General features: G+C 43.4%; 1 protein-coding gene across 2 annotated transcripts in view; it reads left to right on the top strand.

Annotated features, from left to right (window-relative positions):
* DOCK8 (dedicator of cytokinesis 8) overlaps positions 1-14,111 on the top strand; it is a 709,540-nt gene that overhangs the window by 211,743 nt on the left and 483,686 nt on the right. For both annotated transcript variants that reach the window (XM_069228642.1, XM_069228651.1), the window contains 4 exons: positions 431-643; positions 3,662-3,747; positions 8,321-8,387; positions 9,418-9,567. In XM_069228642.1, coding sequence (XP_069084743.1) covers positions 431-643; positions 3,662-3,747; positions 8,321-8,387; positions 9,418-9,567 — 516 coding nt within the window. The remainder of the gene's footprint in view (positions 1-430; positions 644-3,661; positions 3,748-8,320; positions 8,388-9,417; positions 9,568-14,111) is intronic.

The raw sequence follows: 14,111 nt of genomic DNA, 5'->3' as shown, positions 1-14,111 counted from the left end.
TGTCTCTTTTCTATGTGTTTTATTTGTATTTTCTTGAACAATAATTGAGGGAAATGGTTGGCATATTCGGTATGGAGGGCCTTGTATGGCAAAATACACAATAATTACATCTAAGAAAATGAAAGCTCGTAACTCATGTTCTATATCTATGATCTTACAGTGTGAAATAAATATTCATTTTAAATGTGAGTCTATACTTGAGAATTCAGGGATCGTGCACTGAGATATTTTAAATTATGCTATGAAGCACATATTTTCTTTAGTACACCACAGGGAGGGTGCCCAAGTCACTTAGTGAGTCTGTCCTAAGTGGTCATGTCCCTTAACACTCTGGGAAGGTGGCAATTTCACAAGTGTGTTGGCAGTTTCACAAGTATCAATAACTCTTGCTTGCTAGAATGTGTACTAACTCCGGTTTATACGGGCACAGGAAAATTGCAGTCCTCCGAAGGTGCTGTGTGGTGACTCTGGTCGTACAACACTTACATCGTGCGACTTTGACCTGCGAAGTCTGCCCCCTGAGGCTCGGCTGGAGAATTTGTTGCAGCATGTCGGCGCAGAGGACTTCGACAGACAGAATGAAGAGGCACGGAGGGCCAATAGGCAGTCTGAGCTTTTTGCCCTCTATCCAACAATGGACGAGGTGGGTTAAAAGGTCCTGATTTATTGTGGGTCCTTCAGTTAGGAGCAGAAGTCCGATCTCCTGCTATACACTGCAGCCAATATTTTTTAATACAGTAATTTGATTTTCTCACATTTTTATGCACTCGTTCTTTTGCAAGCCAAATTGACCCACCATTATTGTCTCCCCTGTCATGTTCTTGAATCTGCGTGCATACAACTGAGCAATTAGATCACTTGGAGGTTATTGCTTGAAAGGGGTTACATTTGCATTGAGTTCCAATGTAGATAAATTAAACCACATATTGAAAAACTCATTCATTACATCTCCACCATTAACCTTTTTTTGTCCTCTGCTCACATGATTCTCTGAAAGCACTTCAAATTGCAGAAATTCAGGGCACATCACTCAGAATGCAGGGTTTAACGCTCTATACACCTGCTTCAATGCAGAACCAAACCATCCATTTTGGGAAACCCTGAGTAAGGCAATTAACCAGGGATTCATGCCACTAAAGGATTGTCTTTTTGTCAGTGATAAAACAAGTTGGATCTGGGTTTGCTCTTGCAGCTGATTAGAATCTAATTGGCCTGGGTTTTGACAACCTTGATGTACTAACAGTTAAAAAACAAGGGGACATATTTATGGTCTAGCTTCCGTCGCTGAGCGGCGCAAACCTTAAGTGAGATTTATGAAACAACTGAAAGATTAGGGGCCATATTTATGGCCTGGCTTGCGTCACTCTTGCACCACGCAACATGGTGCAAGAGCGACACAAACCTTAAGTGAGATTTATGAAACCACGCACGGCCACCCTTGATGTACTAAAAAACAGATATAAGATTAGGGGCCATATTTATGGCCTGGCTTGCGTCACTCTTGCACCACGCAACATGGGGCAAGAGCGACACAAACCTTAAGTGAGATTTATGAAACCACGCACGGCCATCTTGCATGGCCCTGTGTGCCTTTATAAATCCTGAGTAATGTAACTTAGCAGAAATCGCTGTGGTACATTACTCTGTGACAGGGAGGCATCTACATGGGTGTTCCCATGCAACATACATGGATGTTGACTCATTCCCAGATTTACAAGAACTTGTAAGTCTGGGAATGCGCCAAAAATATACACCTTCCCAGGAGAGTTGTAACGAGGAGAAATATGATTATTTCTCTTCATTTTTTCCTCTTTCTATGTGTGCCACAGCTTTCCATGTGTGTTTCATCCTGCAGCATACATAGTAAGAGGAAAAAGCCTCTGAGGATTGATTTTGTGCACGAAAGTGTCCCTTCCTGCACAAAAACAGTCCTGCATGCAGCACAGGCACCCTTACACCATGGTGCAAGGGTTTCAGGGTTGGGGCTAGGGTGCCAAACGGGCACCCGCGCAGGGAGAAAGGACAGGAATGTGCTGTATTGTATAAATACAGTGCATTCCTGCCCTTTCCTGGTGACACAGGGCAACGCAGTAAGGTGACGTGCTGCGCTGCCGTGTGCCACAAAGTTCACAAATTTGGGCCTAGGTAGGTGTCTGCAGACCATCTCATTCCACTGTAGCAATATCTAATTAACACTTAAAGGAGACAAAGCAAACAAATTTGTATTGCTGACAGTGAGACTCTCAAATAATTTGAAAGCAACCATAAATGTTTAGCAATGAGTAGTGCACATCCATTGGATAAATCAACACACAAAACCAAAAACAGCTCCTTGCATGAACATAGTCACTGCAGTTCCACTTCATTCTCTCTTTCAGTGCTTATTAGGGTGTCTAAGGCAATGAATAACCTGGTAAAGTGCATCTGCGCTTTCTCAGGCAAACACACCTCCTTATGGGAAATGTAAATCACTCATCGAAAGGGAACCCAATCTCCTGACTCTCTCAAACAGGAACTAAACAATAACTGTGGATATGATGTCTCCAGATTTACTGGTCTCCAAGTGCCTGGGAATCTCCATCGGTTTGGATGGTTTTGTAAGTGGCTCCTGCCATATTGGAGCTGGTCAGTACCTTCAGTGAGCGTCTCTTTAACTATGTCACAACTATGTGGCTGAGTTCACAGAATTATGTGACAAATGTTTTTACATGTCATGAAATGCAAATCCTGAGGAGCATTGTGTGGCAACATATTCTCACTATTATTACATTTTAACACAAATATGTATTGTTGATTCTGTCACTTTATTAAGGAAGATAGTAAATATATCCTGGTTTATAGGTGTGAAATATTAACTGAATTCCAGTGTTCAGGAATGCTAATGAAGCAGGATTATGGAGCATGGGTTATGGGACCATGTGGTAAAAAGTTGCTGTGGGCTTAGCGACAAACCTGTAATATTGGTTGGCATAGCGTCACAAAGTCAGTGGTAACTTTGGTTTTCAATTTACTTACATGGACACTATTATGTGTAGATGGTGTGCGTTAACCTATTATGCGATGCTGCATTTGCAGTAGTCACAAGTAGGTATTGATACAAAATAGACCTCATTGGTTCAGGAAATGCAGCGAGTTCTTAAGAGAAAAAAATAAAAAAAATACAGCAAATAATATTCAAAATGTTATGCACAAGAAATTAATAGGTATTTTTTTTATGGAAAAGAGGAATTACATTTCATTAATACTGACCTCTCAACTCCTAGAGAAAAGTAATGTGTATAGTGTTGCTCTTAGAAAAAAAATAAACCTATGTGCACTGGCATTTGATACTAAAAGGAATGTGGTTGTACTACTGAATATCAAAGACAGAATATTGACAAGACATAATATTGTTACAAGGATATCCAGTAACAGAATATCAAAGGGGTAAGTGCACAGAGGTAGCTAAATGTTTATTATCATTACTTCTTTATCTACGTATCTTACAGATATATGTATTAGTAAGGTACATTTGTGGAGTTAAGTATAGAAAATCTATACAATCTTACCTTTTGATATTTTGTCCTTGTCACAATATTCTGATATACCCACCTAAACTTTAGTTTGCAGCCTTACAGGTGTAATAAGAAGTAACTCATGTTTTAATTCTTATTTGTTTTAGGAGGATGCTGTTGAAATACGCCCTGTCCCAGAATGTCCAGTGGAACACTTTGGGACCAGAATCTTGGTCAAGCTGCAGACTTTAAAGTATTTGAGTGATTTTGTTTATCTATGCTTTTCTCTCATTTTGAATGTTATTATTTATCCTGGGAGGAGGTTTAGTCTTGTGGGTGAGTCAGTGATTTTTTTAACCATCTGTTCCAGGTTTTGATGCCAGTCTCCTCCTTATCCCCATTCTCATGCAGCGCACATTGACTTGTTGGGCCCTGCTGTGGTGCCCCTTCCCTGCTGTGGTGCCCCTGTGTGTACAGAGGTGGAGTCTAAAAGCATGAACACCCTGTGTGCTGGGGTGTTATTGTTTTTACACTACGGAGGTGCAAGCCTTTCAAAAATATCTATGAGCAAAGGCGTAACAAAGACCCCCGCAGCCCCTGCTTTTCTCTAGTTGTGTTACACCACTGTCTATGAGGCCACGCAAAGTTATGCAAAACCCATGGATTTTGATGCTGCCCTAGATTTACTTACTCTTGTAAACCTGGATCAGCGCCAAAACCTTACGCCTCCCCAGAGCAGGCATAACAAGAAGAAACATTTATCCTCGTTGTTTTCCTCTTTCCATATGTGCTGCACACAGAAAGAGGAAAACACCTCTCAGGACTGTTTTTGTGCAGGAAGGTCTCCCATCATGCATACATCGCAGGCACCCTTGCACCATGGTGCAAGGATGCCTGTGTTGGTGTTAGGGAGCCAATTGTGCACCAGCACAGAGGGAAAGGACAGGAATGCACTGTATTTCATAAATATGGTGCATTCCCGCACTTTTAGATTGGTATAGGCCAGCGCAGCAAGACGATCTGCGGTGCTGGCCTACGACAATTCTCCATAAATATGCCCCTGTGTTTTTACTTTTAATTATATTTAATTATAACGTTTATTAGATATAGAAATATTTCATCATAAAATGAATACATTGCATGTCCTGCAGTATTATAATATTGGAAATAGGGGCATGTTTGGCAGGCCAGGCACACCCTTGTTCCCTGTCAGTGTATGATGAGCAAAATATACTTTTACGACTGACAATTATGTTTAAAAAAAAATCAAATAAGTTTAAAACTTGGGGGCTGTGCCTCAAAAGTGGGCATATGTGAGGCATGCACTGCTCTGTTTCACACCCAGTGGCGCCTCTAGACGTGGTTTTAACTGGGGGAGGGGCGAGCACACTGGGCCACAGATAAAACTAGTCACACCACCTGCAAAGCGAATGTGTATATGTGTGTATGTGTTTGTGTGTGCCTAAAATGTGTAAATGGCCTTATATGGATGTGAGACAGATATACACACATATATATATATATATAGTCATATTTAAACATTTTTTAGCACACATAGGCTTGTGTTCTGTCTCAAACACTGCTTTACAGTGAAAGGTACATTGACAAATAAAGGTATGTAGCACGACGCTACGTCGGTGTTTTCCTGTGATGCCTCTTGACATATTCAGCAGCCGCGGGGGTACATCACAAGTAGAGAGGAGGGCGGTGTGCAGGACAAATAGAACTGGGGCACGGGCTCACCTGCCTTCCGTCAAGCAACATCACTGTTTACACCCTGGTTTGTAAACTGCTGGTGCCTTTCTCGCACTATAATAAATACAGAAGCCATTTTTATGAAGAGTCAGTAAACTTGCATTAGCGTAAGTCCCTCCTCTTCCTTCTTTGATGTGCTTTTCTTCCAAACGTGGAACTCACTGGAGATGCAGGCTGACTGCTTTTACTTTCCAGTGCCAATTTTACACAGCACCTTCGCAGAAATGCAAGAATGAATAATTCCCTTTTTGGCCAGACTGACTAAGATTTTGCAATAGAATTTGTGGGCTAAGAGCAGTCCCACTTACTGCGGAAAAGCGTGTTCAGATAAAAAAAATATCCCACTGCGGCTTCCCAGTGACACTTTAAAACGCTTTCATACTGGTACTAATATTGTGCTTAAGGCCTTTCTTAGCGTCACAAGCGCCTAACCCCTTACAACCTGACCAGTTGCCTAAGTTTAGTAGACTAAAATTATTTCATTACACTCGTTAAGATAAAAACGCTTTAGCGATGGATCATTTTATTGTCAAGGCTCCTCCCTTTTAACCGTGTTGGCTTCATCCTTTCATATGTAGGATACATTCCCCAAATCCAGGATATCCCTGAAGACTCACCTCTTCCAAAAAGCCTTTGGTCTGCTCTCCTACTGATAAGTAGACATTCCAGTCTACTTCATGTTATTTGGCTTTGTCTGTGATTGTTTAATGCATTTGAAGAGCACCAGTAGTCGTCTAATAGCTCTTTCCATTTGAGAACAAGGAAATTATTATGTTAGGAATCCTACACAGAATAAAAGCGATTCTCAAGTGGTCTCTGAGTTGTGATGGTAAAGCCTTTGAAGTATAAAACGGTGTGCAATGGGCTCCTAATGATTAGTAAAGTCAGGTCTCAAACACAAACATCATCTCATCTGGTTATACACCTGCCCACTTGTTGTTATTCCAGCGTTTACGGCTCTTTGAAGCGACCTCCGGGCTGGCCAGGCAATATCCAATACGGTGAATTAAATTGGAATAAATAAAATGAACGTAATGTATGACAGTAATATAATAACAACAGTGAATTACTGTAAATTAAGTATCTGAGGTGAAGTTGTTCAATGGTCAGGCTGAATGGATTATGTTGTTGAATTATTTCACACCAGACTGTATTGTGTTGGTAGCAGGACGCACACATTGTAGCCTCGTTGCGTGGTATATTTTGAAGCATCGTGTCCTTCCATTGAGTTCAATTGAGTTAAAAAAAAAAAGGCTGTAATTGCAGCATTAGCCAATTGTGTTGTCTCGGATTTTACAGTTGTTATGAAGTTGTTTTCCGACTGAAAATGATCACTTGCACTGTCTGAGCTCTTCATATATGAAAGACAAAGGAGAGACACAAATGACACAACTTGCAAATACCCACGAACTTGGAAAACATTGAGTGCGGCTGCACGTCCCAAACCGGAAGGAGTGCCGGCCCCATAGCATCACTTCCGGCACTATGGAAAAATGTGTCTTGTAAAAATGATTGAACATCCTTCTTCCCAAATGTAATGCTTGCCCATCTGTCTCAGTGAACGTATTCCTTGCACAGTCCTGATCCTTCTTGTGTACCTTTACAGGCTGTTCCAGTTGCCTCTCGTCCCTTTTTATGTCTGCGCTGCAGATAGCTCTAACTTTCTCCCAGAATCACGTAATAAAAAAAATCAAAAATAAGAAATCCCGTATGCATACAGAGGCCCATTTGTCCAGACTCCTTTAGTCCTTGGTCTGTTAACTGTCGTTCACATTTAGCTGCTGCCCACCACAGCATATGTCAATCGAAGGTAACTTTTTAAATTCTATTTTTTCTTTATTTTTGCACGCCAAATGGCTACCAGGTTTAGGCAATTGCATTTTTATTGTTCTTTTGATTTCGGTGGCTACTCTTGCAATCAAAATAAAAAGAGTAAAAGCAGCTTACCGGGGCAGACCTCTTGGCTTTGCTGATGAGTGTTCTTCAATGCAACCGGCCTCTTAAAGCCTGGTTACTCATAACAAGTCAAGTTTTCTGTTCTTTTAATTCATTTCCTGGCCCCTTTTCGTGCTTGTTTCAACTGCTGAATACCTTTGTTCATGTTTGGATGGAAAAACGGGACTTAGATCACTGCGCATGGCCTGAGCACGTCGAATACAGCAGCTCCAGCCTCGTTTTACTATAATGCAGAATATTAGAGAATTTGCATTAGAGGCACAGGTGGCGTGGTATTGTCTGACTACTATCATAGAGTCTGACATTTCGCTCTGGCTGTATTCCCTAGCCTGCACATTGCCGACCACAGGTGCTGGCAAACATTACTGCAACAGCGACAGCTAGTGGACACACAATATTTTCGCGGTGGTTCAGAAGTTTTTGTTAATTGCCAATCTGTATGTAGGATACGGGACAATAGAAAATAATAAGAACTTGATTTAGAGTTAGGCGCAGCGGATACTCCATCACGACTGTGACGGACATTCCGTCCGCGGAAACCTAAATCCCATAGGAAACAATGGGATTTAGATTGTTGTGACAGTGTAACCCCTCGGCTGAAACCTAAATCTGACCCAAGGGCATGATTCAGAACTTGGAGGACGGGTCACTGCATCACAACAGTGGCCGATGTCCCGTCTGCTGAAATCTAAATCCCATTGTTTGATCAAATAGGATTTAGATTTTAGCTGGCGGGACTTCCGTCACCCTTGTCAGGAGTAATCCGTCCGCCAAGTTTTAAATCAGGCCCTTAGTCTCTGCGTTTCTGGGTGTGAGCGTAATGTCACATGACTCAAGACAGCTTACAAAGTGTGCCTGATGCAAACGCAAGTTAACCAAACTGGTCTTGCCTAGTTATGCTGTCTGAAAGGATAAGATGGTTGGGGAACACTATAGGTAAACATATTACGCTATAGTACATATGGCTGGAAGCAGCAGTCATTCAGTCTTTGGCCAGTGACCAATTTCCCTAAAGATACTTTCGAACCAAAAGCGATTGTCCAGAGGGGTGGAAGGGTTTGTGCTTTGGTGCAATATTACTGGATATAATAAATTGTTCTTTCTCACTCCAACAGATTCGACATCGAAATTGAACCTCTGTTTGCAAGCATTGCCCTGTACGATATAAAGGAAAGGAAAAAGGTAAGAGCACTGGGCAGACCCTTTGTGGCCGATTCTCATATGAATACCGGAAGTAGCCCTAGAGTAGTACATACTTGCTAATGTGAGCCGGCCCTGAAACCTCCAGCTCCTTAATAATAAAAGTGCAAAGTCCTTTCTGTTTGTACTAATTTTATATGAACATCAGAAAATATTCCAATTTTATTCTGTTTTTTAGATGCTTTGGGCCCAATTCTCAAAGGCATGTAAGAGTATGCAAAGAATAAATACTACAGTAATACTAGTGTAGAGATGCACCAGGGCTGCGGAGTTCATTGGGTTCAGAAAATGAGGGTTTCAAGTCATAGTCTGCAGAATAAGAAAATATAGCAGGAACGCTTGAATGTGGAGACATTCTATAGACACAATAGATTCTCTCGGCCATTAATTACTTGCAATCAAACGATTGCTGCCAGCTATAGATTGTGTATTGTGCTTTTGTGTATTGTATTGTGGATGCTGGCAAGTGTATTCAGCAACCACCGCTCCGCTCAATCTTTTATGTAAGGACCACTCATTAGACAGGATTTCTGATGAAACTAAGACAGTCCTTGGGTGGTGCAACCTGAAGCATGGAGGGCTCTTCTCACAACCAGTGACTCCCAGGTATGCAGCAGTGATTGCAATGCTTAGCTACATTTTGTTAGGGCTCTTGTAATAGTAACAGAAGTCTCTTGGCCTGGGCAGTACTGTGATAATTATGTGGAAGTATTTGGCCTTCGTTCTCTTCATATCAAGATGTCCAGTGGCTTTGCAGAAAATTATCTTGTTGCAGAGGCTGAAGTGATGTGCATGTCTATTTAATACACCTTAATGAGGCAGGGCCTTTTGTATAGGTTTTTGATATTTGCTAATAATATGGTGCTGATTGTCAAAGTATACTGTACCCATTCTCTTGACACGTGTGGAAATAGTGAGAATCGCAATTTCTCACGTCTTTCTAACTTGCTAAACTCCATTTAATAGATTTTCTCAACTCCATTTAACAGATTTTCTCAACTTCATTTAACAGATTTCCGAAAACTTTCAATGTGACCTAAATTCTGAGCAGTTAAAAGGATTCTTGCGTAGCCACACCCCCAGCATCGCACAAACAAGCCAGGCAAAGTCTGCCGTTTTTTCTGTAACTTATCCATCTGCGGACATCTACTTGGTAGTAAAGGTGAGGTTAGGCCAAAAGTTGCAAGATGTCATTTTGTTTCTATGGCATGTACACATATTTGGGTTGGAGCTAAAAAAACGTTGTTAAAATGATTACTCTTGTTTACAATATATTATTTTTTCACAGATGTTTGGTACATTTTGTGGATATTGCAGCATTTACAAAAACAACAAGTGATGGACGGAATGCTGAACATTGTCAAACATTCACCCCCAGTCACAGATCTGGGTTTAATCCATCGTTTTTTTGCTGCCCATGCCATTCCAGTTTGGACCCAGCCATATGCAAATCAGTCTTGACCCTGTTCCCCATGGGAACAGTCCAGCCCGAACTGCTAGGCCAGGTCTTCCCTGGACTGGAAACAAGCATCCTGGGACCGGTTTCGGGGTTTCACCCCTCATCAGCCAGGCTAGCTTGAATCCAGTGGCATGGGAAGCACGGGACCCACGTCTGGGCATACCCTTCCCACTTGGGGCGACAAATGCAAAAGGGTATGCCCAGACGTGGGTCCCTTGCTTCCCATGCCACTGGATTCAAGCTAGCCTGGCTGATGAGGGGTGAAACCCCGAAACCGGTCCCAGGATGCTTGTTTCTGGTCCAGTGAGGATCTGGCTTGGCAGTTCGGTCTGGACTGTTCCCATGAGGAACAGGGTCAAGACTGATTTGCATATGGCTGGGTCCAAACTGGGGTGGCATGGGGAGCAAAAGAACGATGGATTAAACCCAGATCTATGACTGGGGGTGAGTGCTTGACAATGTTCAGCATTCCGTCCATCACTTGTTGTTTTTGCTTTGTCGCCCTAAGTGGGAAGGGTATGCCCAGACGTGGGTCCCTTGCTTCCCATGCCACTGGATTTAAGCTAGCCTGGCTGATGAGGGGTGAAACCCCGAAACCGGTCCCAGGATGCTTGTTTCTGGTCCAGTGAGGACCTGGCTTGGCAGTTCGGTCTGGACTGTTCCCATGAGGAACAGGGTCAAGACTGATTTGCATATGGCTGGGTCCAAACTGGGGTGGCATGGGGAGCAAAAGAACGATGGATTAAACCCAGATCTATGACTGGGGGTGAGTGCTTGACAATGTTCAGCATTCCGTGCTTTGTCGCCCTAAGTGGGAAGGGTATGCCCAGACGTGGGTCCCTTGCTTCCCATGCCACTGGATTCAAGCTAGCCTGGCTGATGAGGGGTGAAACCCTGAAACCGGTCCCAGGATGCTTGTTTCTGGTCCAGTGAGGACCTGGCTTGGCAGTTCGGTCTGGACTGTGGGGTGGCATGGGGAGCAAAAGAACGATGGATTAAACCCAGATCTATGACTGGGGGTGAGTGCTTGACAATGTTCAGCATTCCGTCCATCACTTGTTGTTTTTGCTTTGTTGCCCTAAGTGGGAAGGGTATGCCCAGAAGTGGGTCCCTTGCTTCCCATGCCACTGGATTCAAGCTAGCCTGGCTGATGAGGGGTGAAACCCCGAAACCGGTCCCAGGATGCTTGTTTCTGGTCCAGTGAGGACCTGGCTTGGCAGTTTGGTCTGGACTGTTCCCATGAGGAACAGGGTCAAGATTGATTTGCATATGGCTGGGTCCAAACTGGGGTGGCATGGGGAGCAAAAGAACGATGGATTAAACCCAGATCTATGACTGGGGGTGAGTGCTTGACAATGTTCAGCATTCCGTCCATCACTTGTTGTTTTTGCTTTGTCGCCCTAAGTGGGAAGGGTATGCCCAGACGTGGGTCCCTTGCTTCCCATGCCACTGGATTCAAGCTAGCCTGGCTGATGAGGGGTGAAACCCCGAAACCGGTCCCAGGATGCTTCTTTCTGGAACGATGGATTAAACCCAGATCTATGACTGGGGGTGAGTGCTTGACAATGTTCAGCATTCCGTCCATCACTTGTTGTTATTGCAGCATTTGAACAATACACGCTCCTGTGTCTCTACTCTGCACACATGAGTGGGGCCAGGATAGAACTGTATAAACTCGAATTCATTAACTCAGTCTTCCTTGTGGATGCTACTTTGATGAGACACGCAAGACTCATTAAAGTGGTGACCCGCGATGGACATATAACATACTTATGTACAGTACTTAATTTGTAAAAGAACTAATGCCGGTGCTGAAATCAAACCCCCACCGCTGTTTCTGTTATATTTAACTTAGTCCTCTTTAACCCTCTACAAGCCACTGCCTGTTCCCTTTATCTCACTCTTGCTGGTCCCTGCTTTCCCACCTTCTGGCGGTGTTGCCGTCTTTCTCTTCCTCTGTCTTTTCCCTTTTATGTGTTTTTCCCTCTCTTGCTCTCAGTCAGTGTCTAATAAGGAAAAATAAGCACCAATCCCCAAAAATGGTTGCCTGAGGGCCCCACAGGCAGCCACCAGCTGAAATGAAACATTGCATATATATACTTACCTTCACAATTGGTCCTCAATACTTACGCTACAATATTTTGGTGCTCTAACATTTCAAACACAATATTTAGGTAGAATTATCCAGTGCATTGGGGAAGAGGGAACAACACCATGACACCGTTGCCGGGTGGAAAAGGCCGCTTTATTGGAAACAGGTGCACTTACAAATAATCAAACCTTGGTCTTTGCCTTACAAAACTAAAACCTCACTAAACATCGATTTCACCTATCCAAAATATCCTCCTCCCTCCCCTACCCTGTCCTCCCACCTCCCTTTAACCTTATCCTGCCTTCTCTTGCTCCACTCATGTTTCTTAACTATCCTCCCTGTCGGACCCGTTTGTTCTCTTTACCCAGTTCCTAATGCAACCTGCCATTCTACTTTGCAAAGTATCATAACCGCTAATGGCAAGCTTCCTTCCTGTCCATTGTGTCCTGCTGTTGCCCCCCACTAATATCCGAAATTGTCCTGCCAGATTCACTATCAGTACATATTTCGGTTGTCATGTAAACTCTCTCCACCTCTGCTAGCACCTGTTCCAAGTGACAACAAACAGAACTTAAACCCTGTGCACCCGTTCTCCTTCCGTGCCCTTTCCAACACCAACCCGAGAAACCCCCATTCAAATTCCCTGAACCAAAGAAATTGGGGTGGGCGGATAGGGACAAAAACTTTCCACTTAGCCAAAAACGGGGCACCATGTCACCTATTGACAAAATGGTGGTCGGCACTCAAAATGTCTCCTTAATATACCCCCACCCTGAAGCCCAAACACGTAACCCAAAAATAGCCCAACTTCGCCCTGGACCATATCACCCTCCCCAATAATTCCGAGGGGGGGGACCTCCCCTAGCTCGGCAATCCCCTCCCCCCGGGGCCCCATTGGCACCAGAACAGGAGTGATTTTCTGTGGCACCTGAGTTTTTGTCTCGATAGTTATGAAAGCAGATAACTAGCCACATTCTAAATATGATGTCCATTCACATGGAAGCCCAGAGATCAAAATAAATGCTGTTCCTATAATCAAACCTAGAAGAAATAAAAGCATCAAACAGAATGAAATAATGTAAGAAGGCTGGTTAGAAATAAGTTGTCTCAGTAGTTTTGAACAGGCAAAAGGAGCAGTGCCAGAACCCAAAGGTTCCTCACTATCTTTGAAGGTTTGGCATGGCGGCTCATCAAGGTCGACTGTAGTCTTCAGTCTCTTGGTGAGGAGTCAATGATGGTTAGAATTTCTAATTTGATCTGGTTACTTTCATCATCTGATCATATACAAACATGAGGTGTTCTTGGCTTTTTTACTATAGCCTTATAGCCCGCTGCCGAGAGCTATACTGATTGTTAAAGGACTTGAACCTGAGCTAAAGGCCTGGGCCCTATAACAAGGGAGAAAGCCTTTAACAAGTGGTATAGGCAAAAGGGCTATATGGCTACTAGAACATTTCACCCACTAAGGGTAGAATGTTCTAAAAGGGAGAACCATAAAGACAAACATTGGAATGTTGGCGCAGAAGGATCATAGCAGTCATTATAAGCCTGGAGCTACTCCATTGTCTTTACTGGAGCTCTCCACATTCCAATTTTCTAGTGACGAATAACTTGCATGTCATCATTGTATACCAAAAAGTGAATAGACACGTAACAAAAGTCTTTCTGGTAGTTGTATGTAACAACAAGACTTTCCATGCACCCCTTAGCACCCCCCTATTGCCACCATGTGTGCGACGTATTTAAGATACAGCGCACCATGGCGCAGGGTAGGGGGCAATAGCCTCATATCACATGATGCTCTTGATGTACTCTGCAGGAGTAGCGCCAAAATATTGGCGCTACTTCTGCAGAGTACATAGGGCTCCATTCTAAAGAATGGAAGCCCCCTTTTAATGCCTGCTCTTGAGCAGGTGTTAAAAGCGGCGTAAAAAAGGGCGCAAGGAAATCTCATAGATTTCCTTATGCCATTTATCCGGCTCCCCTTTCGGGGGAACGCCCCCTTTACATACATTATGACTGGTGCAGGCATAATCTAGTGCAAAGGGTTACAGGGTGGCGCAATGCGTGCATTGCGCCAACCTGTAAATACGGCGCAGAGATTTCAGCCTCGTTGGGCCACATTAACATCATAAATAATGTGTTAATGTGGCGC

The sequence above is a fragment of the Pleurodeles waltl genome, chromosome 1_1 (genome assembly GCF_031143425.1).
Source record: "Pleurodeles waltl isolate 20211129_DDA chromosome 1_1, aPleWal1.hap1.20221129, whole genome shotgun sequence".
Classification (NCBI taxonomy): domain Eukaryota; kingdom Metazoa; phylum Chordata; class Amphibia; order Caudata; family Salamandridae; genus Pleurodeles; species Pleurodeles waltl.
The sequence above is the reverse complement of the archived record's forward strand: the minus strand, read 5'-3'. Positions and strand labels throughout refer to the sequence as shown.